Source organism: Prinia subflava, chromosome 4, assembly GCF_021018805.1.
Source record: "Prinia subflava isolate CZ2003 ecotype Zambia chromosome 4, Cam_Psub_1.2, whole genome shotgun sequence".
Lineage (NCBI taxonomy): Eukaryota > Metazoa > Chordata > Aves > Passeriformes > Cisticolidae > Prinia > Prinia subflava.
Window position 1 is genome coordinate 39,340,636 of NC_086250.1, and position 27,346 is coordinate 39,367,981.

The 27,346-nt window shown below is 40.1% G+C and overlaps 1 protein-coding gene across 1 annotated transcript; it reads left to right on the forward strand.

Moving 5' to 3' along the window:
• The first annotated feature begins 15,790 nt into the window (after positions 1-15,790).
• IFNG (interferon gamma) lies at positions 15,791-19,243 on the forward strand. The gene is made up of 4 exons (XM_063394916.1): positions 15,791-15,913; positions 17,853-17,921; positions 18,253-18,432; positions 19,118-19,243. The coding sequence occupies exons 1-4, from the start codon at positions 15,791-15,793 to the stop codon at positions 19,241-19,243; spliced, it is 498 nt and encodes a 165-aa protein (XP_063250986.1).
• The last annotated feature ends 8,103 nt before the right edge of the window (positions 19,244-27,346 follow it).

The following is a 27,346-nucleotide window of genomic DNA, read 5'->3' on the forward strand; positions in this document are numbered from 1 at the left end:
ACAGCTGCAGTGGTCACCTTACAGCTTCTCCCAGCTTTAGCCAACCTTCTCCATGTTGCAAATAATGAGTGCCCTGGGGATACCCACTCCTAAATACTGCCAGGAGCTGCTGAGCTGTGGAATACTCACTCTCCAAGAACACGTGTGGAGAATGCTCTCACCTCAAATTTGTTTTCATTGAAAAATCAGTATTTCAATAGTCAATAGTAATTGACATTACTATTCTGTTGGCTTCAGTGGAAGAGTGATTTGGAAATGTAAAGGCAACCAGAAGGTTTATTGCTCTGAAGGAGCACTGAATGCCAGGGGGAAAAGGGAGGCGTAGGAATACCATTGATTGAGGGTGAAGATTATTGTGGAGTAATGTTGTAGTTTAGATTTAGGGAGGTTCCCAGGGAGGGTTCCCCAGGAGCCCCCCGGGCTCTAGGGTCGTGGGTGTTCGCATGCAGGCCGGCAAGGAGACTCCAGACGGCTGCTGAGGTGCTGATGAGATGAGGATTTATTTGGAGTTCGACCTTGGGAAGGCAGCATGGTCACTGAGGGAGAGGGGGAAGGAGGGGGAGATGGGAAAGGAGAGGGGGAAGGGGAGAGGGAAGGGGAGAGGAGCAGAGCCACCAGAAGCCTCCAGGGCAAAGAGGGCAAGCCCTCTCTGCTTGCACCCTTAACAGGGAGCTTCGAAATGGGCGCGGATAGATTCTCAGGCCAAAGAGGTTACAGACACACGATACTGCAGGGAGGTTACAGACTTGAGATAAACCATACACTTCCCAGGGGTGAGCCAGAGCAAACCACTTCCATAAAATGCAATTCCACAGAGTAAAGATGCCAGTGAAATATGTCAGAAGTAAGTTTGAATTGCAAAACATTATGGATAATGTTTTTTTCAGTCCTTTGGATGGAGCAGGTTATTGAAAGGCACCAATGATCATAAAGCCACAGAATCCACAGGGTAAATGAGGCTGTCAAGGGACTCTAGAGGCTTCTGGTCTGACCTCTTGCTCAAGGCAGGGCATACCAGGAGGTCAAACCAGGCTGCTGGGGGCTTTATCCAGTTGCCTCTTGAAAAGTCTCTGATAGGAGTAATGGAAGGCTGACTTTGAGGGCCATTGCATAATTTCTAGTGTGATAAAGTATTACAGAGCTGAGTGGAGCCACAGCTGAAGAAGAAGGGGCTTTGTTTCCATAGTTAAAAGGAAACCTGTGAGAACTGCCTGGTCCCAAAATGAGGTGAGGTGAACGACAAATTGCAGGCAAGTGTCGGGTCCTGTGAGAGGAAAGGTTTGACTGAATTTTGAAACAGAATTAAGGCAGATGGGAAGTCACTTCTGGTAAATTATTTCTGAAGGTTGCAGTCCCCCCTCAATTTATACTGAGTTTTTTAGTCCAAAGCCCTGGGAATGAAAACCAGCCCACTCCCGGCTTCTAGCTCCTCTCCTTGCAGCATGGGCTCTGCCAGAGAGGTTTCTAATGTGTGGCCAATAAAAGGGTCATGCAGATCTTTCTGCTCCTTGGCCATTGACTCTGGATATTCCCAGAGTGCTGCACCATTTCGTCCCAGATTATGATGCCCTTTTTAGAGTTTTGTTGGCTTCTGGTAGGTTTTCTGCCTCAGCAAACTGGAAAAGAGCAGAAGAACATGTTATACCAGGATATTAAAGTAATATCAGCTATCTGATTACCATTCCCTGACTTTTGAATTGTCAGAGATAGAAACCTGAGAAAATAAAAATTTAATACTGTTTAGTGGAAGAGGGTGTACAGATGTAGAGGTAACCTGAGGAAGAAGAGTGTAGAAAAGGAGTGATGATGGAGGAAGAGAGGAGGCTGGGGTGTTTGGGTCTTATCTGTATGTTTTAGCATGTTGCTGTATTTTGCACATTAAAAAAATCATCTGCTTAAAGAAAATTGGATGTAAAGTTTCTAGCAGCCGGAGTTGCAGAGAAAAGAATGAAACTTACACAGAAATTATGAATGAGGTTATATATAGATATTAAGGTGCATGTAGATATTGTAGATACTATAGATACTAAGATATCGAGGGTGTGAACAGGTTTGGTTTTGCTTTTCAAACAGCCCTTTCATCAACTACATTTCTTTATATTTAATAAAATCTTATTTCTCTTCTATTTAAGACCTCAAAAAGGCTTTCACACTCTTGACATAATAATTGAGTTGAGGTTAATGACGTACATCACTTGTGAATATTAAAAAGTGGATGCTTTTCCTTCCACTTTCTGCCATTGCTGTTTATTCAAATGGTTTTGGCTGTGCTTTCAAACAAGCTGATGAGAAGGAAGTAACTTCCTTGAGGTAGCCACAGTGCAGGAAGGTTTTTCATTTGCTTGTTTCTTCTAAAGATTCAGTGAGCACTTGTTAACAGCAGAACACATCCTGGTGGTTTTACTGCTGTAGGTGAAGCCTGTAGCCCATGTCGATCATTGATAAAGCATCATCAATTATTTTCTGGTTTTTCCCTCCCTGCATGAAAGATGAAGTGGTTTGTGCCAGCCCAGCTCATTGCCCCTAACCACGCGTGAAGAACCCGCTGACGTCTCCTAGGCAAATTTGGTCATGTCAGTCTAAATGTTTTCTGTCTTCCTGTGTAGTGACTAGGGAATAACCAGTAGCAATTTCCAAGTGATGAAGAAAGCTTGCAGAGATAAACCACAGGTGCCTTAAATTAGTCATTTGATAAAGTTATTTACAAGCGAGCCTCTTAGATGTCAGGAAAAAATTTTTGTGAATGAGAAACCGCAGGCTGTCAGTGGAAAAGACAACCTGTTTTTCTACTCATGGTAGGGGAAAGAGTGCTCCACGTACAGCGATACCCATGAGAGTCACAGATGTGAATCCCAGGATGGAGCACAACTGCAGTGCAGAAGGAGAAATTCAAAGTTTGGAGAAAATTGCAGGGTTGCAGAAGGGTACAAAAAGGGGTTGCAGCATCAGGTGCAGAGCTGCAATTTGAGTCAGTGGTTTGGCCTCTTTGAGACCACCAAACTGAGCCTGCATAACCTGTGCCCCTAAAAAAGTCTGCTGATACCAAAGGGTGATTGTGGCAACTCTCTGACTGATACAAACTGCACTCAGCTGATAGATAAGTTCAGCACAATCTGATTTCAGACCATCTGAGGCAAGATCCTGGTGCTTATTCCTCTATACAGAGAAAAGTCAAGTGACTCTTTGGGGAGGTTTTATAGAAGGAAGGGAAGAGGCCATAGTAATCTAGTGGCAATCTATTAAAGAGTTATTTTCCCAGCCTAATCTCTAGAATAGCATTTCACTAATGAGTGTAAAAAGATTTAAGAATTGTTACAAACTGCATGTGTCATAGTATGGCAAAAAGAGTGCATATATGTGCTCAACTCATCCGTGCATGAGGACTGAGAGGAAGCAGAAGGATGTAATTTTTGTAGGTGGTTTCACTATTGATTTTCTGAGTTTGCTCCAGCTTTTCCTTTATTTGAAATGTTGGAATATTGCAAAGGATTTAAAGAAGAGTTATAAGAAAATTTGCCCTCTGGTACAAGACATTAAAGATATCCATTCAATCCCATCAATGAAAGGGAAGATAAAAAATCAGCCAATTGCAATTCAGAAATGACTTCATAAGAAACTGCATGTTTCCTCAGTTAGATTGAAGAAAGCACAGCAAAGCTGTACTCTTCAGTGCTAAATCCAGGAAATTCAGTTAGGCTGGAACTAGCAGTAATACAGATACTGACCAGGCCAACTGGTATAAATGATCACTTTTAAGACTGTAAATGTAATCTCTAAGCATTTCATACTTTACACCCCCCAGATACTTAGCACAGGAGTGGAATGAGTTCCTCTGAAATGTTTAACCCATGAACCCATCTCTGTTTCTCTTTTAGGAAGGCTGTTGCAGAGTTTCACATTCTGATTGCCAGAAGTCTTTTATTTTCTGGCCTCAGTTTACTCATGGACAGTTTACAGACATTTTGTCTAATGTCAGTTTATTCTGTTAGCCTATATGACTAACTGAATTTGCTGTTTTCCCACTGTAATGTAGTTCAAATAACACCTGGGTCTTGTCAGCTGTTATTTTTCTAGAGCTGAACAATCCAAACTTTTCTAGTCTTCTTTTATAAAGCAGGAGTTCTTTATTTTCTGGACCATTTCTAGTTTGAACTAATCTGTATAGCACAGGATTAACCCCACAAATGTACACCGGCATTGCTCCCCTCAGTCTTCTGGAAACACCTCACCCAGTTAACCTTCACAGAGTCCATTTCCATTGCAGCATTGCTTTGATGCTTCCTGTGACGAGCAATGGCACCATGGAGTCATTCTCCTCCTCCAACCTTCTTTTGTGAGTGCCACTGTGGGTTAGTTATGTAAGATCCTGTCAAGTCCAGTACTGAATATTTGAAGGTAGATTCTGCCACGTCTTTGGGCAACTCACTCTGATATTTAATGTTTCTCATGCTGAAGCAATTTGAGCCTGTTGTACCTCATCCTTTCACTACGTCCTGTGTGAAAAGAGTACCTCCACCTTCTTTGTAACTACCTTTTGAGTAGTGGAAAACTACAATTAGATACCTCTGAACCTTCTTGTCTTGTGACTGAACAAACCAAATTCCTTCTGTCATTCCTCATAAGTAGAGATCTTCAACCCTCTCATCACATTGGAGGCTATTGGCAGAACATTCTCTTATTTTTCAGTGTCTCTCTTGATCTGGGGGACCTAAGCTGGTTGCACTATACTGGATATGAGAAGTGCCAAGAATGAGAAAGAGAACATCCTGTGACCCACTGGCTGCAGTTCTGCTGATGCAGCCCAGGACACCTTTTGCCTTCACAGCTGCAAAGGTGAAATCCACTTCCATTCAGATACCCACCAGCACTTTCAGGTCCTCAACACCAGATTCACAGTCCTGTCTGTCTTATTTTTTTTGTTACCTTTTGAGGCAGATTCTAAATAATTTTGCACTTATGACTTGCAGAAACCCCTCTCTTGCTTCATGTTTACCTTTGGCTTCTTTCCCACTGATTAGTTCCTTTAATGTTTATTTTGGAGATGTTAGTTGGAAACAAAAGGTTTCTTTTTGAAATGAAAATATAATTGTTCAACTGAAAAATTACAACTCAGATGACAACATCCATTCTTATTCAGAGAATGAGCATCTACTGTAATGATACCTTTTGCAGTAGTACTAACCTTCTGTCAAGGTTCCTACACACATCGTAAGTCTGTGAGTATCAGCAAAGCATAACTTTCTGATTTGAGATGACTAAAAAACCAAAGTGAATCCATTCCTTCTCCAGCTAAGCAACACTTCAATTGTCACTGACTCCTAGACACACAATTCCCACAAAGACTTCCTTGGAAGTAGAGGAGGAACTGATGCATCCCACCACAGGCTCTTTCAAGTGCAATGCAAGCTCCAATGCCATAAATTAGAGGGATTCTTAATGTGTTTCTATGTATACCTATATATGAGAAGATCCATGTCTTCTTTCAAATATTTAATTACTTCTTCCATAAATATTTACCTCTATATACATATCTGTCTACTCATATCTGATTATTCTGGCTCAGGGTCTACTACAAAGAACATTTTAATTTCATGTGTTTCATTGCTTAGATTGATCCCCTTCACTGCTTAAACATTTCAAGTAAGATCAGAAATTGTGGCAAGGTAACTTTTGTCTTCAGTAGCAAAAGGAGCAATACTGTAGGAGCAGATTAGTAGGTTACAAAAATTAGTGTTGAGGACCTGCAGTGAGGACTTCTGCACTGTGCTTGTTATGAGTTTATTTTGAACTCTAGCCTGGTCTTATGGCCTGAGCTCCTGTTAACAATTGCATAAGATCAAGAGAATTTCTGAAAACACTTCCCAGTTTTATTTTATTTGAAAGGAACTAAATTTTGCTGGCTCCCAGAGTGCTCCCAAATGCAAGCCAAAGTGAAGTGAGTGGTGATCAGGAGATTGGTTTTAAGTTTCCGTATGTAGAACAATTGGCACACAAACATAGAGAATCTTACTGACATGTCATTTTGCTTTATATGTGCAGAAAAAAAATGTAAGTCAGTCTAAAATGTCTTTGACTTTTTATTTTTTTTGGCCACTATTGAACCAGAATTGATAGTTTTCCAGAAGAAAACTCTTATGGAAAGGCAGAGTAGTTCCAGTGTGCTGATGGAAACCAGAGTTGGGATGCCTGAATTCTGAGCTCTCCACAATTAATACTCAACTTGTCTGTGGACTTTTGCAAAGCTGTAAAACAAAGCTCTGTGCTCACAGAGGCAGAGGTAGAACACCACACTTAAAGTCTGGAGTATCACAGCTCCTATGCTACTGATAGCCACACTAGCTAGATTAAAATAAACCCACCCTAGCTGTTGTGCCAATATATTACAGTTTCCCCTTCAATTTTGCTGTATAAATATGCACATAGATAGGCTGGTGTGGCAAAACCAGAGGTACTGCAAAAGGATAAAGTGAGAGCCCAGAGCCCTGTACACATTATTACCAAACGGAAGGATCAATTTAGGTGGCAGGCTCCTTTCACTACTCTTTTTCCTAAGTTTTGGAAGTTTTTCATAGTTGCCATATAGCCTTTCCTAGGTATTAATAGGCATACTAATAAAATTAATACTTTCATAAATCATTAATAACTCTTGAATAATTGATTAAATTGATATTCTTTCACAACAACTAAACAGCAGTGCTAGGAAAGGTATTCCCTTCCTTATGGTAACTAACTCATATAGACACTTTAAAATACCAAAATTGGTTCATCATTAATAGACCAATCTTGCGGTTTCTTAGCTGTCAAATTCAATGAAGGTGGCATGAGTTAAATTATCTGTGACACTTTAGAATCTCTCAAAATCAGAAGAAACTGCTGACTGCTCAAAAGTGACTGACAAGGAAGGAACTAACAGCTAAAAAAATGCATAAGTTTCATTTCCTTAGGAAAAGATTAATGAGTCAACCTGCCACAGTGCCTACACTTTGATTGCTTCAAAGTATGCTGCCTGAAACTGTGTTTTGTTCTTTTTGAAAAGAGTATTTTTTGTAGTCTGGGGCGAAAGAAAGAGCAATATTTGGTTTTTTTACTGTCTTTTAAAAAATACGTGTTATTTTCATTTGGGGTCAGAAACTCAGTAGTCTCTTCAAAAAAGCAACAGAAACGAAGTTTCTCATTGCTTGGGTTTGGGGTTTTTAAAACTTATTTATTGCTAACTAACTCAATCTTTTTGTTTCCTGGAGAGGACTAAAATATGTTCATTCAGAGCACTTCATAGTTGTTAGTTCAGGCCTTTGAAAAAGAAAGATGAGCAACTTTAAAGTGAAGTGCATCTACATGCGACCCACAGTAGCTCTTCTATAGGCAGCCCTACTTCCTGTGGAGATGAAGAGGAAATGTGCTTAGGGTGTGAAGCACCTTCTTCATTTTTTAACTACTAAAAAGCAAAGGTCTTGCATATTTATCCTTGCACTTTAGATTCTGGATCTAAGTGAAAAATCTTCGCAAGCAAACTCTTCTCAAGAAGTCCAGTTCTAAGTAAAATGTTATCTGTGGATGAATTGCTCGTAAGCCTGACTTTGTAGCATTCTTATGTGTATCCTGGAGGCTGGACAGAAACAGGTAGGATCAAATCTGTGTAATGATTTGTTTTTTTCCTGTGAGTAAAGATGACTGGTTTGCTTAGTCACACAGTTATGAACGGCACTGAAGAGATTGGCAGGGGAGGGGAATCCCCACCAAACTGTCTCCTGGAATGTTTTAGAAGAAAAGATTGCACCACATAGTAGATTTCTTCTAAGAAACATCATGTGGAGTTTTCCAAATGATTATGACAGAAAATGTCCACTCTCTAGGCTAGTTTGAAACATTTAATGGATATTTTCTTACCGATGCTTGAAACGAATCATTGACTTAGCCTCCAACATGTGCCCACTTCTACACACTTGTGTTTCCATGTACATACGTGATAATTAAGAATTATAAATTGTGTAAGGAATAAGACGAAAATGAAGAAGCTAAAAAAGAAGAAGTTAAAACAAGATTGCTTTCACTACTGTGTATTTCCAAATTTAAACGTGAGAATCAATTTCTAACAATAAATAAATTTGTAAGATAAAGTACTTATCTGTGAAAACAAACACAACTGTAGAATGAAAACTCAAATGGTACTTGAATTTCTCATTAAAAATTAGATCAAAAAGCTCCAATGCAAATAAAAGCTATCAGCAGAGAAAATCAGCGTAAGGAGAAGGAAAACCCATCAAGGGGAGAAAATTCTATAAATATAATGAGAAGAAGACAAGCAGGACTGGCTCACTGAGGGGCTGATAGTCTGAAAAGTCCCATTTTTATATAGGACCAAGAATATATAAAAAGGATTAGATTGTTACCAATCTGCAATGAATGTTCAGTTGAGTCTGTGCTATTTTCCAACGTTGTAGGCTGGCCCAAGATGAGGCTAATGAAGATCCCTGAATAGATTGACCTAGCATATACAGAAACCAACAGCTAGTTCAAGATTTTGGTCTCCTCTCTTTAAAAATGGCATAGCCTTTCTGAAAAATAGCCTTGGGTTATTATCATAGCTACTTGGATGCAGAAGCTCCAGTAGTTTTTTGCTCCTCTTGAAGGTGGATCTGATCCTATGAAAACGAAACTGAGTTACAGAAAAAAGGAGATGTCTCTGTATGGAGACTTGAAGTATAGAGAAAAAACATGAATTATTTTACTGGGAATTAGGGAAAGATACTGTGTGCAAAACATGACATTTGTTTCTGTCAGTACTGTGCAGCAGTGGTAGACATATATTTTTACAGGAAATATCAGAAAGACAGAACCACTGAACAGAGTCAGGCCGAATTACAGCGGAATTGTTTTCTCCATGAATTAGCTCTCTCAAAGTGAATTAAAATGTTACCCTGAAACGAATAGAACTGTATGTGGAAAAGGTTACCATAATACTAGCATGCTGGTCTTATGAAAAGCAGGGCTATTAGAGAATCACAGAATCATAGAATATCCTGAGCTGGAAGGAACAGAGGAATTAAAAAATGTGGAAGATCACTTTGGGGAGAACTATTTTAATAAAATATATCTTTTTTTGGTAGAATGCTTCACACCCACCAAGGCACAAAATGCCTCATCTGAAGTTAATACGTTTCACTGTTAGCATGGGATAGGTATCATTGTCTGCTTAGCATTAAAAATCAACAGTATGAATGTTGTCGGTGCTAGTGTCTAAAAGGTCTAGGCAAAAGTATTCCAAAAATATTAGGAAAAAACTTTTAAAGAATTGTCTTTAAAGAAAGTGTTTTTCTAAAAGAAAGAATAGAAGTTCATGTTTTCTGTCTTTGTCCTGCAACCATACTAATTAAAAAGTGATTGGAAAAAGTCTCAACCCCAAAATGCTAAAATATATCCCAAGATTCATGAAATAATGTAAAACAAGAAGCTTTAAAGCTATTTGGAAACAAATACTGTAAGATCCATGGTATAATGCTCATAACGGGAAGTGCCTCCAAAGATTATTATGGTGCTGAAAACCATAAGAAAACTTTACAGTGGTTTATTCCTCTTGGAAAAATGAAGAAGAGAGGGTGAAAATGAAAGATCTTATGTAGAAAAATCTGTAGACACTCCATGGCTGTAGCAAAAGAGGTGTCACACCAGCCACAATTTAGACTGCTGCTGTGCCAACAGTTTTGCTCCTTTTCCATTGATATGGACTTAAACTAAAATTGAATAAGATTTAGAATTTTATTCTATTTTAGGGGCAATAGATTTCAATCAGAATTTGAATATGTGGAAAAATTCCAGACAGTAGAAATACAGAGTAAAAATGCACACCACTTTTCCCCATCACTGTCTGCTACATTGCCAAAAATTTTTTCTGTATTTTAATACAAGAAAGAGTATTTTGGAACTTCACCTGCCTTCCTCATGGTTAGCTCTCATGGGTGCTTTATAGTTTCTAAATCATTCATACATGCAGACTGTGATTTTTTGGAAAGCTGGAATACCAGTTTGTATCAGCATGAAATATGGCACAAAAAACAAGAAGGAAATTGGTCTCCATTGCATATTGCAGTCCATGCAGAATTAACAATGAGAATATATGTGTTTGAGGTCACTCTTCCCAGGCTCAGAATTCCTCATATATGTCAGTTCAACAGGATAGATGGATACTCACACCATGAGGAGTAATTATTTCCTGATGCTAATTCAGAAAAGAATCATTAGTGTTTGGTGGGGAACTCCTGCATGGGTTTACCAAATCAAAAACCTGAAGGGAAGTATGAAACAGATGTCTTGTGTGAGTCAAAGTACCAAGATTTTAATGATTTTGAACTTATACTCTAATCACTTCAAGTTGTACCCATCAGCTCATTATCTGTTTGGACGTCTGTCTCTCTAGATGTGTAACACCACCGAGTGTGTTACACTTCTTCCTTCCCTTTCTTCAGAAGACTCAATGGCTAACGTGGGCAAAAATTTTGAGAGGAAAGAGGGATCAATAATATGCTTTTTCCTGTTTGCATTTGCATGCAGACAGGAGTATGTAATGGAGGCCAAAGGGCCTTCCTTGTGTTATATTTCAGACTGTACAAACCAGTTTTTCAACTCTCTCATACGATATAATCTCCAAAGTGTCCTTTAAACGGGCTGAAATTTTGTTCAGAAAAATGTAAAAACAGTTAATTTTGAGCATTTCAGAACTTCCCTCTACCCTGAAGTTTTGTCTTATAAAACGAAGTAGATGATTTGTGCCAACATTATCCTTACTGATCACTGGTAACGTACTCGGAGATGGATCATCAATCACAGAGATCCAGTGGTCAAAAGGAGTAGCCAATTACATCCTCCACAATGTATAGCACTGATGAAGCATATATTTATCCTTAGGAGAGTGGTGGGTTGGTTCTTTTTATTTGATTTTTGGTTTTGATTTTTGTTTGGTTTGATTGTTGTTTTGTTTGTTGTTTTGGGGGCTTTTATTCTTTGGGTTTTTTTGGGGGTATTTTTTTGGCAGGGAAAATGACAGTGTTACAATATGACAGGGTCAGTAAGGGTCAGTTGCAAATTCATAGGATCATAGAAAGGTTTGGGTTGGAAGAGACTTTAAAGATCATGTAGTTCCAACTACATGGGCAGGGAAGCTTCCACTAGACCAGGTTGCTCATAGCCTCATCCAACTTGGCCTTGAACACTTCCAGGAACAGGGCACCCACAACGTCTCTGGGTGATGTTCCGGTGTCTCACCACCTTCACAGTAAAGAATTTCTTCCTAATGCGTAATAATCCCCTTCCCTCTGACAGTCTGAAGCCATTCCCCCTGTCCTATGACTACATGCCCTTGTAAAAAGTCCCTCTCTCACTTTCTTGTAAGTCTCCTTAAGTGCCCCTTAGTCATGAAGTCTGATTATCAAGACATCTACTTTGCAGATCATAGCAATACAAATGACAGTGGTTAGTAATTACATAGCACTGGCACAATGTGTAGGCAAAGTTTAATCACCTAACACCCTCAAGTGTGCCAACGCCCCCTCCACTGCCCAGAGCTGCGGAGGAAACAAAGGAATTATTTCTGTTGCTTTGTGAGAAAGGGAGACTGAGATATGAAGCATGATAGAAGGTCAGAATGACAACTCAGAGAGAGTTTTCCAACCATTGGCTGCTTTCCCGGTGCAGTGATAATGGACAAAGCCACTGTATTTTAGTGAAATGAAGACCAGGCCTCTAGAGATCTGCTGAACTGGCGTGGGCAGTTGTACACTAAACCACTGAGCACTGTGAGGAGTATGCATGAAACAAAAACTGAAAGGGAAAAAGCTGTCATCAGGGGTCATAATGAAATCTGACATGACTCTGCAAGGGCATCTTTGGGTATTTGGTGTAAGGTGTAATATGAACAAAAGGGTGTGAAACCTCTGCTTTGCATGAAGAGTCAGATGACTTCCAGGCAGCAAAAAGAAAAAATGCCTAGGTTTCACTTCCTTCTCTGTTAGGACCAGATGATAATCCAGCTGTGACTGTGGAGTCTCACAGAAGGACCACTTCAATTCTATACAGCACAAGATTTTTCAATCTTATTCTGGCATCTCTTAGAACAAGTGTTCAGACAAAGAGCTTGTGTTACTGTTGAGTGTTCTGTCCTCTTCGGCATGCACTTCACAGATATCTGCTATAGAACACAAATAAAAAATTGCATCCTCTTAGGTCTCTTGGAAAGTGCAGATGTTTTCAGGATACCTCCTGCATTGCTTGTAATGATGTTGATTCTCAGGACAGGCAGTACAGGGGAGAGATCTGAACCTGAGTCATCCTCACAACCTGACTGTTCACAGTTCTTGAGCAACAAGATGTACACTGGACAATGGTGATCTGGTTCATCACTTTTGGGCAGAATGGGAAGCAAAACAGGGCTGAAGGAGACCCAGAACCCTCATGTTCTAACCAACTGCTCTAAGTGGTTGCCTAATTTCAAAATAATTTGGAGACATGATACTGGGTGTCAACAGAAGAGAATATTATGAGACTAATATGTCAACATTATTGTGGCACCATTTATTAAAATGTAAGGGATTTGGAAAACAGATGCTATATTTCTGTATTAAAATATATTTCAGTGTAGCTAATGATTTAATTAAGAACATTCAATGCTTTATATGATAATTTGTATATGGAGATTAGTAAAAGGTCTGAATCTACCCTCCCCAGGCAGGAGGGTGTACCTAAAATTCAGATCTGCACTTGGAAGATAGCATAACAAAGACAGATGTCATGGCTTTTTTCTTTGCTTTTTGCTTAGTTTCTTGCCTCAGTTTATGACAAAATACTTGTAGCACTGCATTGTGGGCAAAGCACTGCAATGGGACGAGGAGACCCAGATTGTGTTTCTAGATTTGCCTTTCTCAGAGGCTGAATGATCATGAATCATCCCATTGCTCTCTGCTTCTATTTTCTTACCTGCAAAATTGGATGCTTGGCAAGTGGTCTTCTCTGAATTGTGAGGAGATCAATTTAGCCAACTAACCCGCCAAAACTATAACCGGTATTGGCAAAATGTGAGTGGGCAAAATCCCTTTTTTTTTCCTATATCTCATCCACCTGCTATTCTTAGACATTTAATTGTAATGTGAGACCACAGGGAGGTCATCTGAGAGGCACAGCTTGCTGTGGATGTGTGTCTGACTAGTTTAACAGGGTAGCCTAACCCAGCACAGTCACTCTGGATGAATAGTTCCCTGTAGAAGGCAATATTCCTGACTCAATATTTCATCTCCTAGAATCACATCTTCTGCTTGGCTGGAAAATTACAGCAATTAGTTGTATTGAACTATGTTGTGATTTGCTCTTAATGTGTTAGGAAGACTGAGTTGTTTGAGTGAAGAATCTTTCCCAAACTCCCTTCTTTCAGGTCTTCTTTTCACTCTCTCCAGTAATTCAGCTCAAAAACACTGTTCAAATTAGAACCTGTTATAGTGAAAACTGGGCTTTATGGCTCAGTCCCTCGTCCAGTCATAGGTTTCTGACTGCATAAAGAGTGCCATAGGTATCAGGAATCATTTTCACTCTCCCAGTTTACATGTCCTTTCCAACACTTTGCCAAAGAATTGCTCTGTTGACTCATGGCCAGTCAATGAACCTCAGCAGGTGTCCTCATCTTGTAAAATATGCTTGATTTTCCTGTATGTGTAAGACTACATTTAGCTGAGCCATATATTGTCTTTGTGCTTGCCTTGCATAGCAATCCAGATGTTTTAATCAATAGGTTTGTTCAGTGTGCTGGCATTCGTGTGTTCACTTTGAATTCTGAGTTCACTTTCAATTCTGAGTCCACTTTGAATTTTGGTGGGACCTCTATTTTGTCACCATTCCTGGAGGTAATTAAAAGGCATGTGATTGTGTGGGACTGTGTTCCATGTTTGCGAACATGGTTTAGTGGTGGACTCAGTAGTGCTAGGTTAGAGGTTGCACTCGATGACCTTGAGGGTCTTTTTCAAATGAAATGATTCTATGATTCTAATTTTTTGGCACAGAATCACAGAATAAAAATGGTTTGAGTTGGAAGGAACTTTTAAAGACCATCTAGTCCAACATCTCTGCCATGGGTGGGCATGTTAACCTTGCATTTGTTACAGTTCTTTGAAGCATCTTTCAATAGCACTATTACCTTCCTGCCAACCCTTCTAGCAATTAAGCTATTGCATAATCAGTTTTAACTTCTTAAACTAAAACAAAGATATGCATTTCATAGTGTTATTACCTCAAGCAGATTACAGCACTAATTTTTGAGCAGTACCACATTTGTTGTGAGATGTGTCCTATCTGTCTATGCTGCTGTTCCCAGGGAGTTCTTGCACGTAGCTTTTGGGGCTGCCATTGTTGATGAAATGTGGCCCTTCTCCCTGAAAAATGACAATTTCCCTGGTAGTAGTAGTCTAGATCTATTCCACAGATGGAGATCCTCTTTCAAGCAGCTAATGTGAAATATTTGGTGGCGTTAGTGGTCATTAGCTGAGATGACCTTCTGGGAGCTTCTGGGCAGTTTCTTTCAAGGACTATCCAAAGAGTTATGTGTGTCTGAGATGGAGAGTTCTAATCTTGCCTGTTGGAGTGACTTTAATTTTCATCTGTTTCTCATGAACTACAGATGTCGTCCATTGCAGCCTGTGTGAACTGAGCCCTCTTGATTCTCTCTCTTTTCTTTTCCCTATGGGCCCCTTCTTTCTTTCCTTTATAGGCTCCCACCTACCCTCCATTCATGTACTGCCATCTAAAATTATCTGATTTCTTCATAAGACTCCTCAGAATAAGATCTTTTCCCATTATATCCATCAAAGCAGAGCTAAGTTCCTATACAAAAATATTTTCCCCAGCTATCCTCAAAAGAGTTGTTTCAGTTGTTTCTGTGCACTCAGAGACCACCCTGTCTTTTTCAAAGGGGCTTGTTTTCATGCATGTCCTTCTGTTTTCACATGCTACACATTTGTGCAAGTGAAATGGCAGATGGGGAATTTTAGTCATTGCCAAGCAGAAATGAGTGTCTTAAGTCCTAAATACTCTGCTCCCATAGACAGTAGACAACCATAGAGGAATTTAATATGATACATGGTTGCATTCATGCTGGAACCTTGTTTGTCCTATTCTGAATCTGGAGGTGAAGAATGCAAAAGCAGCAGAAGTGCACTTTAAACCATGGAAAGGATGCAGTGTTTCACAAAAGGACAGCAGCAGAAAGAATGTTTAAATCTCTAAGTGTCTGTATAGAATGCTACTGCAAACTCAGTGGTTACTTTAAAAGAATACCAGAAATTAATTGACTGTTGCACTGACCCTTTAACCACAAGATAAGATTTTTTTTCAGATGGTGTGTAAGAATAGGTTTGAGCCAAAATGCATACTACTCAACCAGTATGGCAATTTCCCCCTTTTCCCCAACCACGTGTAAAAGAAACTGCAGAATCTGCCACGTAAACGTTACCCATTGTGAACCACTGAAAATTTTTCCAGGACCACACTTTAACGAGATGCTTTCGAGGGATTCCCTTGATTAGCCAAAAAATGAAGGGTTCTTATCTAACACTATCTTGTCTAAATATACACAGCCGGTGATGACGAAATAAAAAAATTTCAAGACCAGGTATAAATACCACTGACAGGCTGATGAAGTTCAGTCGTCTACTTGCTTCTAATAGAAGATTTAACTATTAGAAGTTGAAGCTCTCTGCTCTTTGACCTGTTCTCCCAGAACTTACCTGAGCAGTGTAACTAAACTAACACCATGAAAATGGCTTTCCAAACCTACAGCTTGTTTGTTCTGTCTTTCATCATGATTTCTTTTGGACATGTTGAAAATAGTTTGAATCTTCGTCAACTTCAAAAGGATATAGACCAACTGAAAGCTGATTTTGTAAGTATAGTCTCCTACTGGGTTTCTCTTCTCCTGAGGCTTGTACTTTACATATAGCCCAAACTTGAGCACTGCTTGACATACTCAATATGTACCAATAGAGGGTAATCATGGAGCTAATTTTTTGATCCTACCTTTTTTCAATGAGAATATGGATAATTTTTTTTTTGTTTTACTATGTCCTTTCATTAACCTGAAACCTCAGTTTTTCAATAGTCATAGTTATTATAGTAGTTTGCATTTATTTTAAGGATGTTCTTTCTTTCACAATAGCTTTTTCTAGCTCAATTCAGCTTTCATTACATGGAATACTTTGTAACAAGAAATCTTAATACAATTTAGGGTGAACATATGAATCTTTATTCAATTTACTGACTTTTTAAATTTTATGTTAGCAATGTCAATGGGAGATTTAGTACTAGTTAGCAATATAAAAGTAATGCAGGTGAACCTTTGCTTTAACAAATGCATTTGCTACTTAAGCTATTTTAAGTTGTAGTAGTGTGTAGCTTAAAGGTGATTTCTACATCTTTTTCTTTTGCATCCTTCAGTCATTTTACTTCCACATGTGTGACTATGCTCTGCATGGGAATGTAATCTGGCACAATATTCTTTCTTGTCATAGAATTTTGGTAACTTGATAACTGTAAAGTTAATTCCCCAATTTTCATCTGGGAGGCGTTGAAGTAGTACACAGCTGAATTCAGCAGGGATTAGTAAGACACAGCAGATCTACAATACAGTCACTTTTAATTAACAGCTTTTATTTTCCATATATTTTTGTTGGGGTTTTTCCCCCCCCTCTAAATGCAGGGGAACAACTGCAAGAGTCTGCTTCTATTTTCAGCTCTGATTTTTCCATGATTCTGTGGTAATTTTGTGAAAATGACAGTTGAAATTCAGCAGTCAGAGAACCACCCTGAAGTGGTAAAGACTAGTGTGATACTTCAGCATTTGCAGGAAACTGACTTTAAAAGTTGCAATGTGTCTTAAATTTGTGATTAGCATAGACCAGGAACAGTCTTACTAGAATACATATAACTCTGTGGAAGAGATTCTGAGCCATGGTAAGCTTTTTGCACTGACATTAAAACTTTGCTCCACAGCAGGTGCTCCCCACCTTTCAGAAGCAGAGAAAATCAGTTTGGTAGTGTGCTTGGCATGGAGAGGCAATCAGCCTAGCAGGTTCCTGTCAGGCTGCAAGTTTTCTCTTTGCACTCACTGTGTTTAAATTATTGAGCAGACAAAAGAAGGAAACAGTCAGTGTTGTATACAAAAAGGAAAAAAAGACACACAGAAGAGGAAATGATTCAGTTTGCCTTTCCTTGGTAGGAGAGTTGTGTTGCTCTTTGCTTCCTAGAACCATTTGCCAACATCTGATGGTTAAACTCCGTGCCTTGTGAGCCTCTCAGTAGCCTACCAATCTTGCATATCCCCGTACCTGACTGTGGGCTACTGGGATGTTCTCCAATTCTGCAAGTTATAGTTTTATACTAAAACCAGCTCTTTCTTGTTCCATATAAGGTTTTACTGAGACTGTATGAATTTAGGGCCACAGATTACAAACTGCTGGACTTCAGCTTACCAGAAAACATGCCAAGATTAGACATAATGATTTTCTAGCCAGTTGCTGTACTTGTGAGCTTTTACTTTCATCTATCAATAGCAAAACTTATAGGGAGCATTTGGGAAAATAGATGTGCTAAACATCTCTATTCAGATGAGTTATATCAGAAAACATTGAAAAGAAGACTAATACCATTTCTGATACTAGGCAGCCAAGCAATAGGACTTGGTGGTTGGAGAAGTGAAAGCCCTGTGACAGCTGTAGACGAGATGTGCAAAAATCTGTATTTTGATGCTCATTTGAATAAAGAACACAAACTTGCCCTGTGATAAATATTGTTTCTGTAACAGATATGTTTGGGTTTTTTTGCAGAACTCAAGTCATTCCGATGTAGCTGATGGTGGACCTATTTTTATGGGGAGGCTGTCAAGCTGGACAGAGGTGAGTCAAAACCAGATATGATGAGGCATCTCAGGCCCTTTTTTTTGGTACAAAGCAGCTCCCAGAACCGGTGTCATTAGCTGCGGTAGAAAGAACATGAGCAGAGTTCTCTTCAGCAGCTTGTAAATGAGACAAAAATCCCCCCAAAAGCTTTGTACTGCACCATGAACTGACACAGAGGTACAGCCAAGCCCGGAAGAAAAGTTGCAACATCTTATTTGTCATCTTGTTTCAAGTGGAAGAGAACGCCTGTATGCTGTGTTTTATCTTCCTTCCTTTCCCTGCTGATGGGCACTCACAGACCTTTCTTTTTGATCATATTTTTCAACAGAGAAATGAAAAAAGGATCATCCTGAGTCTGATTGTTTCCATGTACTTGAAAATGCTTGAAAGTACTGACAGGTCAAAGGCTCATGTCAGGAACATAACTGAGGAGCTCTATACTCTGAAAGAAAGCCTTTCTGATGGCTCAAGGAAAATGGAAGATCTCAAAAACCTGACAAAACTTCAGGTAAGGCTCTTCCTTTGCCTCCAAATTTTGGTATTATATTTTCCAGTTTTGATTTGAGTGTGATTTAAGCTAATAACACTTCAGTAACCTATATGGTAATCCCTGTGTTGCTCATTTCATGCTGGAAAACCAAATATTTCCAGCTGCAGGGGCTGCTGCATGTCCACAGTGTGGGGTAGTGCTGAGTCTTGCTGCAATTTGGCACAGAGGTGCTGGCAACACTGTTCCACAGTGTGTACACCAGAGCTGCCACTGACACAGCCCTTTGTGGCATAGAAATTGGTTGTGAAAGTCGTGCCTGGCTCTGGAGTGCTCTGTGGAGCTTGGAATGCTCTGGGAGCACTTGGCTTATGGAGCTCGTGCCAATGGCACAACACCCCGACCTCCTCAGAGGTCTGCAGACAGTGCCCCAGCAAGGTCAGCTCCTTTCAGATGCAGGGTAGCTCTGGTTCACAGGTACACAGAGTGTGGCTGGCCTGTGGCAGGTTGCAAGGTAGCACAGAAAGTGGAAAACAAAAATCTGTGACATGGTGGCTTTTTGTTGTGGGAATTACGTAGTAGGGAACTGAAAATTGCAGATGTCCTTCTGTTTTACCCTGGTAGCCAGGTAGCCTGTGTGTTGTGGTAAGTAAACAATTGTACCTCTTGGTATGACTTTGTTCCATTTGTTTCTTGCTTATTACAGATGAGTGACTTGAAAATTCAGCGCAAGGCTGTGAATGAGCTGTTCTATGTCTTACAAAAACTGGGGGACACCTCAAGTTCTCACGAAAGGAAAAGAAGACAGTTTCAAAGGCTGTGCAAATGCTAATGCCATCTTATGATCTTCTGTACTGAGCTACTGTGCAAATCTTGCTGAGACAAGATTTTTTTACTTCAATCTTTCTATTAATTTTTATACATTTATTTATTAATATTTAAGAGTCTTAAGTAATTATTTATAAAAAAATACTAATCAAAGTATTTATACTCCCTAATATTATATAAGAAATTACTTTGTCTTAAAATCCTGTCTGTTATATGTTTGTTGATCTGAAAATACAGAATGAGGCAGTGTTTACCCAGATTCCATATGGAAATCTTGAAATTACATTATAATGGTACCCAGCTTTCTGTCTGGTGCTGTCTTGAGAGAAGAATGCCATGAGATTAGTCTTATCTATTTGGCATGGAGATACAAGAACCAGTATGGGGAAGTTACTCTATTCAGGAAAACATATTTATGTCTGCTTACTACTAAACATATCTAAATACAAATCAAGAAGACATGCTTAAAGATAAGCAAGTGTTGAAGCAAATTTCTGAATTAGAGAACTGAGGAGTAATTGCTGGTTACTACTATGATGATGATTATTGTTATTAAGCACTGAAGTTACCAGGAGGGCAGTCTACTTAATGTAGAGAATGTGACTAACTGTATTGCACTGACTTAACTTAAACTCTCAGATTTTAAAAATTTCTGGGGTTTTTTTTTTTTTTGGTACTGAACCATTCAAATGTGTCTGTTGTAATTTTATTTATTTGAAGGTAATAGTATGGAAGTTTTTACCTCAAGGACTATATTTTTGCACTGGAATATTATTAAAAACTTTGTGTGTTTCAACTGAGATCTTTTGAAATTTGAATATTAAAAAAATACATAAATAAATTTTAAAAGTGTGTTTTTATGTTTATTCACCATCATCTATGTGAAAGGTAAAACAGTAATTTTGCTCTACATTTTCACAAAGGATGGTCCTGTCCAGACATATAAAACATATTTTGTGTCCTCCTGCCTGTATTTTTGTATTACATATTTTATATATCAAAGTTATGGAGCCCAGGCTGAGCTCAGGCCATCCTCTGGGCTCCCCACAAGTGAGCTAAGCTGGAGCCTGGGGCAGCTTGGGCAGGTCTCACACCTTCCCAATTCTCTGGTCCTCAGGGCTCGAACATGCGGATTATCTGGACGTCGACTGGCTGAACTGACTGGGAGTGAGGCAGGTTTTCCTTGGCATTCCTGCCAACATGAGACTTCTGACTATCCCCTGAGCTTTGACTGAATCTGTAAAATCCAGAAATAGCACCACGTTGTGCATGAAGTTTAGTTGCAGTAAGTCCCACAAGTTTGGTTGTAATTGTTGCAGCCATTCCTACTCCCATGGGCTCAGATGTCTCCCCTGAAGGTTCAAGATAGCTTCATTCATATCCACATCTGACAGTCATAACAAAGTGACTTTGTGATCCAGGAGACTCCAGCTGATCTTTAAAGAAACAGCTGTTGTTGCTTATATTCATCACAGACATGCATATGCAAGGGAGATGCAAGTGAAATCTCTCCGTAGGATTTCTCCAGCTCCAGGACTAAGCATGAGAAGCCTCAGTAAGCATTTAACCCAGACAATGTGTCCCTCTGTGCTCATGCTCTTCCATGAGGTATTAAAGGAGACCAGCTCTTCTTTGGGGATGCACAGCAGGTGCAGGAGGAGAGGAGAGGAGGAGAGGAGAGGAGAGGAGAGGAGAGGAGAGGAGAGGAGAGGAGAGGAGAGGAGAGGAGAGGAGAGGAGAGGAGAGGAGAGAGAGGAGAGGAGGAGAGGGAGAGGAGAGGAGAGGAGAGGAGAGGAGAGGAGAGGAGAGGAGAGGAGAGGAGAGGAGAGGAGAGGAGAGGAGAGGAGAGGAGAGGAGAGGAGAGGAGAGGGAGAGGAGAGGAGGAGGAGAGGGAGGGGAGGGGAGGGGAGGGGGATGGGGAGGGGGAGGGGAGGGGAGGGGAGGGGAGGGGGAGGGGAGGGGAGGGGAGGGGAGGGGAGGGGAGGGGAGGGAGGGAGGGAAGGGAGGGAAGGGAAGGGAAGGGAAGGGAAGGGAAGGGAAGGGAAGGGAAGGGAAGGGAAGGGAAGGGAAGGGAAGGGAAGGGAAGGGAAGGGAAGGGAAGGGAAGGGAAGGGAAGGGAAGGGAAGGAGGAAGGGAAGGGAAGGGAAGGAAGGGAAGGGAAGGGAAGGGAAGGGAAGGGAAGGGAAGGGAAGGGGAAGGGAAGGGAAGGGAAGGGAAGAGAAGAGGAAGAGGAAGAGAAGAAGAGAAGAGAAGAGAAGAGAAGAGAAGAGAAGAGAAGAGAGAAGAGAAGAGAAGAGAAAGATAGAGAAGAGAAGAGAAGAGAAGAGAAGAGAAGAGAAGAGAAGAGAAGAGAAGAGAAGAGAAGAGAAGAGAAGAGAAGAGAAGAGAAGAGAAGAGAAGAGAAGAGAAGAGAAGAGAAGAGAGAGAAGAGAAGAGAAGAGAAGAGAAGAGAAGAGAAGAGAAGAGAAGAGAAGAGAAGAGAAGAGAAGAGAAGAGAAGGAAAAATGAAAAACCTAACAGAAGCGTTAAAGTTTCACTAGTCATTGGCATGGAGACAATTTCCCCACTACTCCTGAGTGAATTAATACTCTATTTATTGAATTTAAAGCCAAGACTGGTTAGAGACTACTTTATTAGACTATAAACTGAAACAATGTACAATCCTTCTACCCCTTGCTCTATGGTTTCATGGAAACACAATTAAGGCAATTGCATCCGGAAGAGGTAGCATTTCCCAATCCAACTTGCTTTAGCTGTGTGTATCCATGCTCTGCTGTCCTCTGCATTCCTGAAGTTGTCACATTAAATTTGGCTCAAAAAAGCAAACGTTTTGTGGGGAAGTTTTGCTCAGTCACACGATTTCCTGGATTCTTTTCATGCTAGTGTGAAGCAGCAGAGAAGTAGTGAAGGAATGAGAAGTGCAGAGATGGAGCAGCAGCTGTCACTGCTGACAAAATGTGTTTGTATATTCTCATTTCAGTAGTTTGATGATTTGGTTTTTGTATGCTTAATTGATTAGTTGGGGTTTTTTTCTTCTTTTTTTTTTCCTCAAAGTATCATCCTGATGCTAATCACTGTAGAGATTCAGCAAGGCTACCATAGTTATCTAACCATTCAAAGAAACCTAAACAATAAGTTTCTCATATTGACTGGACCTTTCCCTGCCCAGTATCTGTGCAATTTCTACAGGGTGTTTAAGATAAACCGCTGAACATTCCTCACTTTGTTCTGTTACTGTGGTAACAGCGTTAGAGAAGAATATCATAAAAATCACCTCTACAAAGCCATTTATTTCATCCCATCCCATCGCATCCCATCGCATCCCATCGCATCCCATCGCATCCCATCGCATCCCATCGCATCCCATCGCATCCCATCGCATCGCATCCCATCGCATCGCATCCCATCGCATCGCATCCCATCGCATCGCATCCCATCGCATCGCATCCCATCGCATCGCATCCCATCCCATCCCATCCCATCCCATCCCATCCCATCCCATCCCATCCCATCCCATCCCATCCCATCCCATCCCATCCCATCCCATCCCATCCCATCCCATCCCATCCCATCCCATCCCATCCCATCCCATCCCATCCCATCCCATCCCATCCCATCCCATCCCATCCCATCCCATCCCATCCCATCCCATCCCATCCCATCCCATCCCATCCCATCCCATCCCATCCCATCCCATCCCATCCCATCCCATCCCATCCCATCCCATCCCATCCCATCCCATCCCATCCCATCCCATCCCATCCCATGCCATCCCATCCCATCCCATCCCATCCCATCTCATCCCATCCCATCCTATTCCATCCCATCCCATGCCTTTTATATATGGTATATAACTGTATACTATACAGTTATATATATTAGGTTAATCACTTCTAACATGAAAACCTGTCATCTCTTCTCTGACATTCACAGGAGTCCTGGATCTCCTTTTCTGTGTCATTCCTCACAACATCCAAGTAAGCAGGGCACTTCCAGCTAAGCTAAATGTAAGGGTAAAATGAATTTTAATGGCTACCATAGATATCTCTTTAGAAAAGCATATCAGAAGTTTTGAACAATTTTGACTGAAGGTCAGCACAATTTCTTCCACCTACATGATCTGAGAGTGTTAATATATGTGCATGTTTGGCAGTGAAAAGATATAATCTACTATTTAGTAGTTAAAATTAGAAAGGGGAAATGTCAAAAAGAAAGACAACTGTCTGAGAATCTCACTTTGTTACATGCATCACTTCCATAACACATTCATTCTGTCCTTATTCTGTATTCCTGCATACTACCAGCCCTGCTTTTAATCTGCTATTTTATCAACTTGTCACTCTGTATTTTGTAGTCCTTTAATAGTTTTCTGGAGCTGGACCTTCTTTCTGTGTCCTGCATAACTTAATACATCAGCACTCTTAGTTATGATTATTAACAGCTTATTATATCACCAAACTTAATTGAGCATATGAATGACTAACATGAATAACCTAGTACATCAGCAAGCTTAATTCACAACTCCCCCTGTTTCCCAAGCTGCTGATAGCTACATTTTAAATCATGGTATTATTAAGGTTGGAAAAGACCTCTATTACCATGGAGTCCTACTGTTAATGCAACACCCTTGTGTTCACCCCTAAACCATATCCCCAGCTGTCATGTCCACATGCCTTTGGAACACTCACAGAGGTGGTGATCCCAGCACTTCCTTGTGCAGCCTGTTCCAATGCATGACCAATGGCACAGGCCCCAAGAAAGCCCTCTCATGACTGAACCCACTTAACTGCAAAAACCATTCACTGATTCCTGCTCCTTTTCCTTATATTTTAACCAATTGCATATTTATATAAGGAATTCCTTATCATGTAATAGCTCAACTTTTTTGGTAGCTTTGCAGTGAAACTCATCAGGGATTTTTTTGAAGCTCATAGACATGGTTGTATTTTGCCTCCCCCTTGTCTGTACTCGCTGACTCTTCACCAAACTCTACTATAAACGAGTGTGATATATCATATCACAAATATCACAATATTTACTATTTCCTTTTGCACCACATTTATCCATGGGTCCACTCTGTCCTGGTACTGTGCAGTAAGGATGTCAGTTTTACTGGTTTGCAGTTTTCTGGTATTCCCTTGAGGCCTTTTGGAAAACTAATATCCAAGGAGTCCACTTTGTTCATGCCTGGTGTGGGGGCAGACTCAAGAGTGGGTTGGATCCTGCACACCCCAGAATCTGTAGTTTGGCTGTTTTACCCTGGAGTTCTGCAGAACTCCCAGGTGAGGGCTGTCAGCTCAAATCTGTCTTTGTCATCATCTTCCTCTACTGGTCTAAGGGTGACCATGGGATTATTTGTTTCTGTAAGTGGGAAGTAGAAATAACGAAAAAGTCTAAAAAGGACTGGAGGTGTAAAAACCCAAACTTGTCGGATGGGCGTGGGATTTTCTGCCCAAAAATAGCTACTCATACGAAACCTCTCACCCCTTTGTTGTCGTGTGGGGCAGAGTGATAACAACTTCTGAAATGCATGGGATGGATGTAGGCTGCTGAAGTAGGTGAGAAGCAGCACGATGGCTTTGCACCAGCAAAAATATTACTTCTGTGTGTCTTATCTAGCAGCTGGCCTTCACGCAAGATAGCAAAATAAGGCCATCTATCTTCTAGCTTCCTCTTTCACTCTATTTCCACAGTTCCCTCTCACAGTGAGCAGAGACTTCCTGGTGAGCAATAAGGAAATTGTATGCCAAAATCTACCTGCAGCAAAGTTCCTTGCTCCACAGCAAAACCAGCTGTGGCTGTATGGTGGTCACATCACCCAGAGGGGAACTAGAATAAAAGAGGGCTCCATTCCCTGTCACACAAAGTGGGAAGGGACCTCCTGCACCACTCTGTGCTCACTGCTCTCACAGGCAAACGCCATTTGTGAGATTTTCCCCCTATATCCCTGGCCAAAGATGACCTTGACCTTATAAAGAAAGCAAACCAGTCAGTTAAGTCTGGTCTCTAAATCAGCCCTGGGTTGTGAGTTTAACAGGAACAAATGAAACTCAGTATTTTTTCAGATTGGATCTATGTTATCAAAAAGATGCAATAAAATATATCTCTGTGCATAAACATTTCTGCAGAAAAGTATTCTCGAGAAATGTATCATCATATAACAATGAACCCAAAGCTGATGACCCCAAAGGAAAGTCATTTCACAATTGATGATTTTATTTTATCCTAAGGCTGTTAATGTCACCAGAGGTAAGGAAATTCCCCCCAGAGTCACCCTTCTGATAGGTTCCTAAAGGTCAAACGTGTTGCTAACAGGCAACTGTCCCTCTGGGGCATGCACAACTGTCTTCATTCCACTTTATGTCTTCCTGCATTACCATCTTGTGTCCTCCTCCACAGATTTCTGGTTGCATCCTTAAAAACTGAAGACATCAAAGATTTATGATCTTATAAGGACAAATTTAGACTTCCCACTTTCACTGCATCTTTAGAAGGACTATTGAACAGAAACACTATGCAAATAATGGTGCTCTAGCAATTCAAATTTCTTCTCAGGAATTTATAAGATATTTTGTCCCCACTTGAGCTACATGATTACACTATTTCAAGGAATTGTGATGATAAATTAAGCTTGAAATACTTACCTACATTGAAAATTTGGCTATCAGGCTAAACAAATGCTAGAGAACTCCCTCTTACCCAATTTATTGCCATAACCATGTACAGTTCTTTACTATCTCTAGTGAAAAGCCAGTGGTATGCTGTTCACTTGAGGTATATAATTCCTTATTCAATTGGTGCTGCTTGAGGTTTCTGTTACAGGTTGATGGATACAAAAATTCATTAAAGTCAATGGGAAGATTCTTTTTGATTTTAAAGTCATTGGAATAGGGTAACTGGATTCTGAATAGCAATGTAAGGTGCCTTTTTTAAAAAGAGCCCTCATAACTGAGTGGGATGCCCAAACAAATGACTCTAATAGATTAAAAAGTATAGAAGAAGTTGATAGTTTAAAACAGATCCTGCATTTTGATGAATTTGCATCAAAACCAACCAGCAGGGTTTACATTATTTGCTGAGAATATTCCTATTTTCCCTAAATAGTCTCAAAATTCTTCTCATTTGAACCTGGTATACAGTCTTGAAAATTATGAAAAATGTGAGTTGCTTCACATCATCAGTAACCCACTACACACCATGGGCTCTATTTAATTTGAATGGTCCAGGCTTACTATCTTTTGGTTCCTGAATCATGGTTCTCTTTTGGCCACTCCAGAAACTCAGGCAACACCTTTTCCTCAATGATGGAAAGATTTTATTACTCTCTGTAAAGCTAAACTGTTTTGGTTTTGATTACAAATAAATATGCTGAAGTCCTTTCCCTTATTTAGGACAGTATAAAAATGTTTGGAATAAAGTGGCTGTGAATTTATGAAAAGGCTACAATTTGTTGATAAATGACAAAACTCTCAAGTTCCAAACCATAAAATTATGAATTTAAAATGCATATAGTAGCCTTCAGAGATTTCTAGACAATACTTAAAATGCTGTCATCTGCCCTATGTCGTTCATGTGCATGTTCTCTTAGTTTGTTCATTAACAGAGCAGTTTAATAAAAATGATCTATGAATGAACAAATTGTTGTGATTTTTCATCTGACACAAACAAGCAAGGAGACCGAAAGTCCAGCTGGTGAAATCCATGTTGCCTATCTAGTAATTGGGTTTTTTTTTTCTGTGGACTTTGTAAAAATAATTTGCTTCTTAGGTGGTGAAAAAATTGATGTGGTTTTCAGATGGTGTTTATCACAAGTGGCTAGTGACATGGATATAAACGGAAAAAACTATTCATTTTAAAACCTTGAGCTGGTCTTAGTAAGCTAGCTCCTCATTTCAGAAAGTTCTTATGAATTCTAAAATTATATGTAGACCAACCACACAAATGCTACACGAGCACATTGTAGGGAAAGAACAGCAATTAAAAGAAGACATTTTCATGCATTTATGCCTGTATCAAAAATAAGCTACACAGAGATGGGCAAAATAAGTATCTTTTAATCTGCACAGAGAAAAGCAAAGTGTCAGATGAAAAGTTAAAGTCCTTTCAG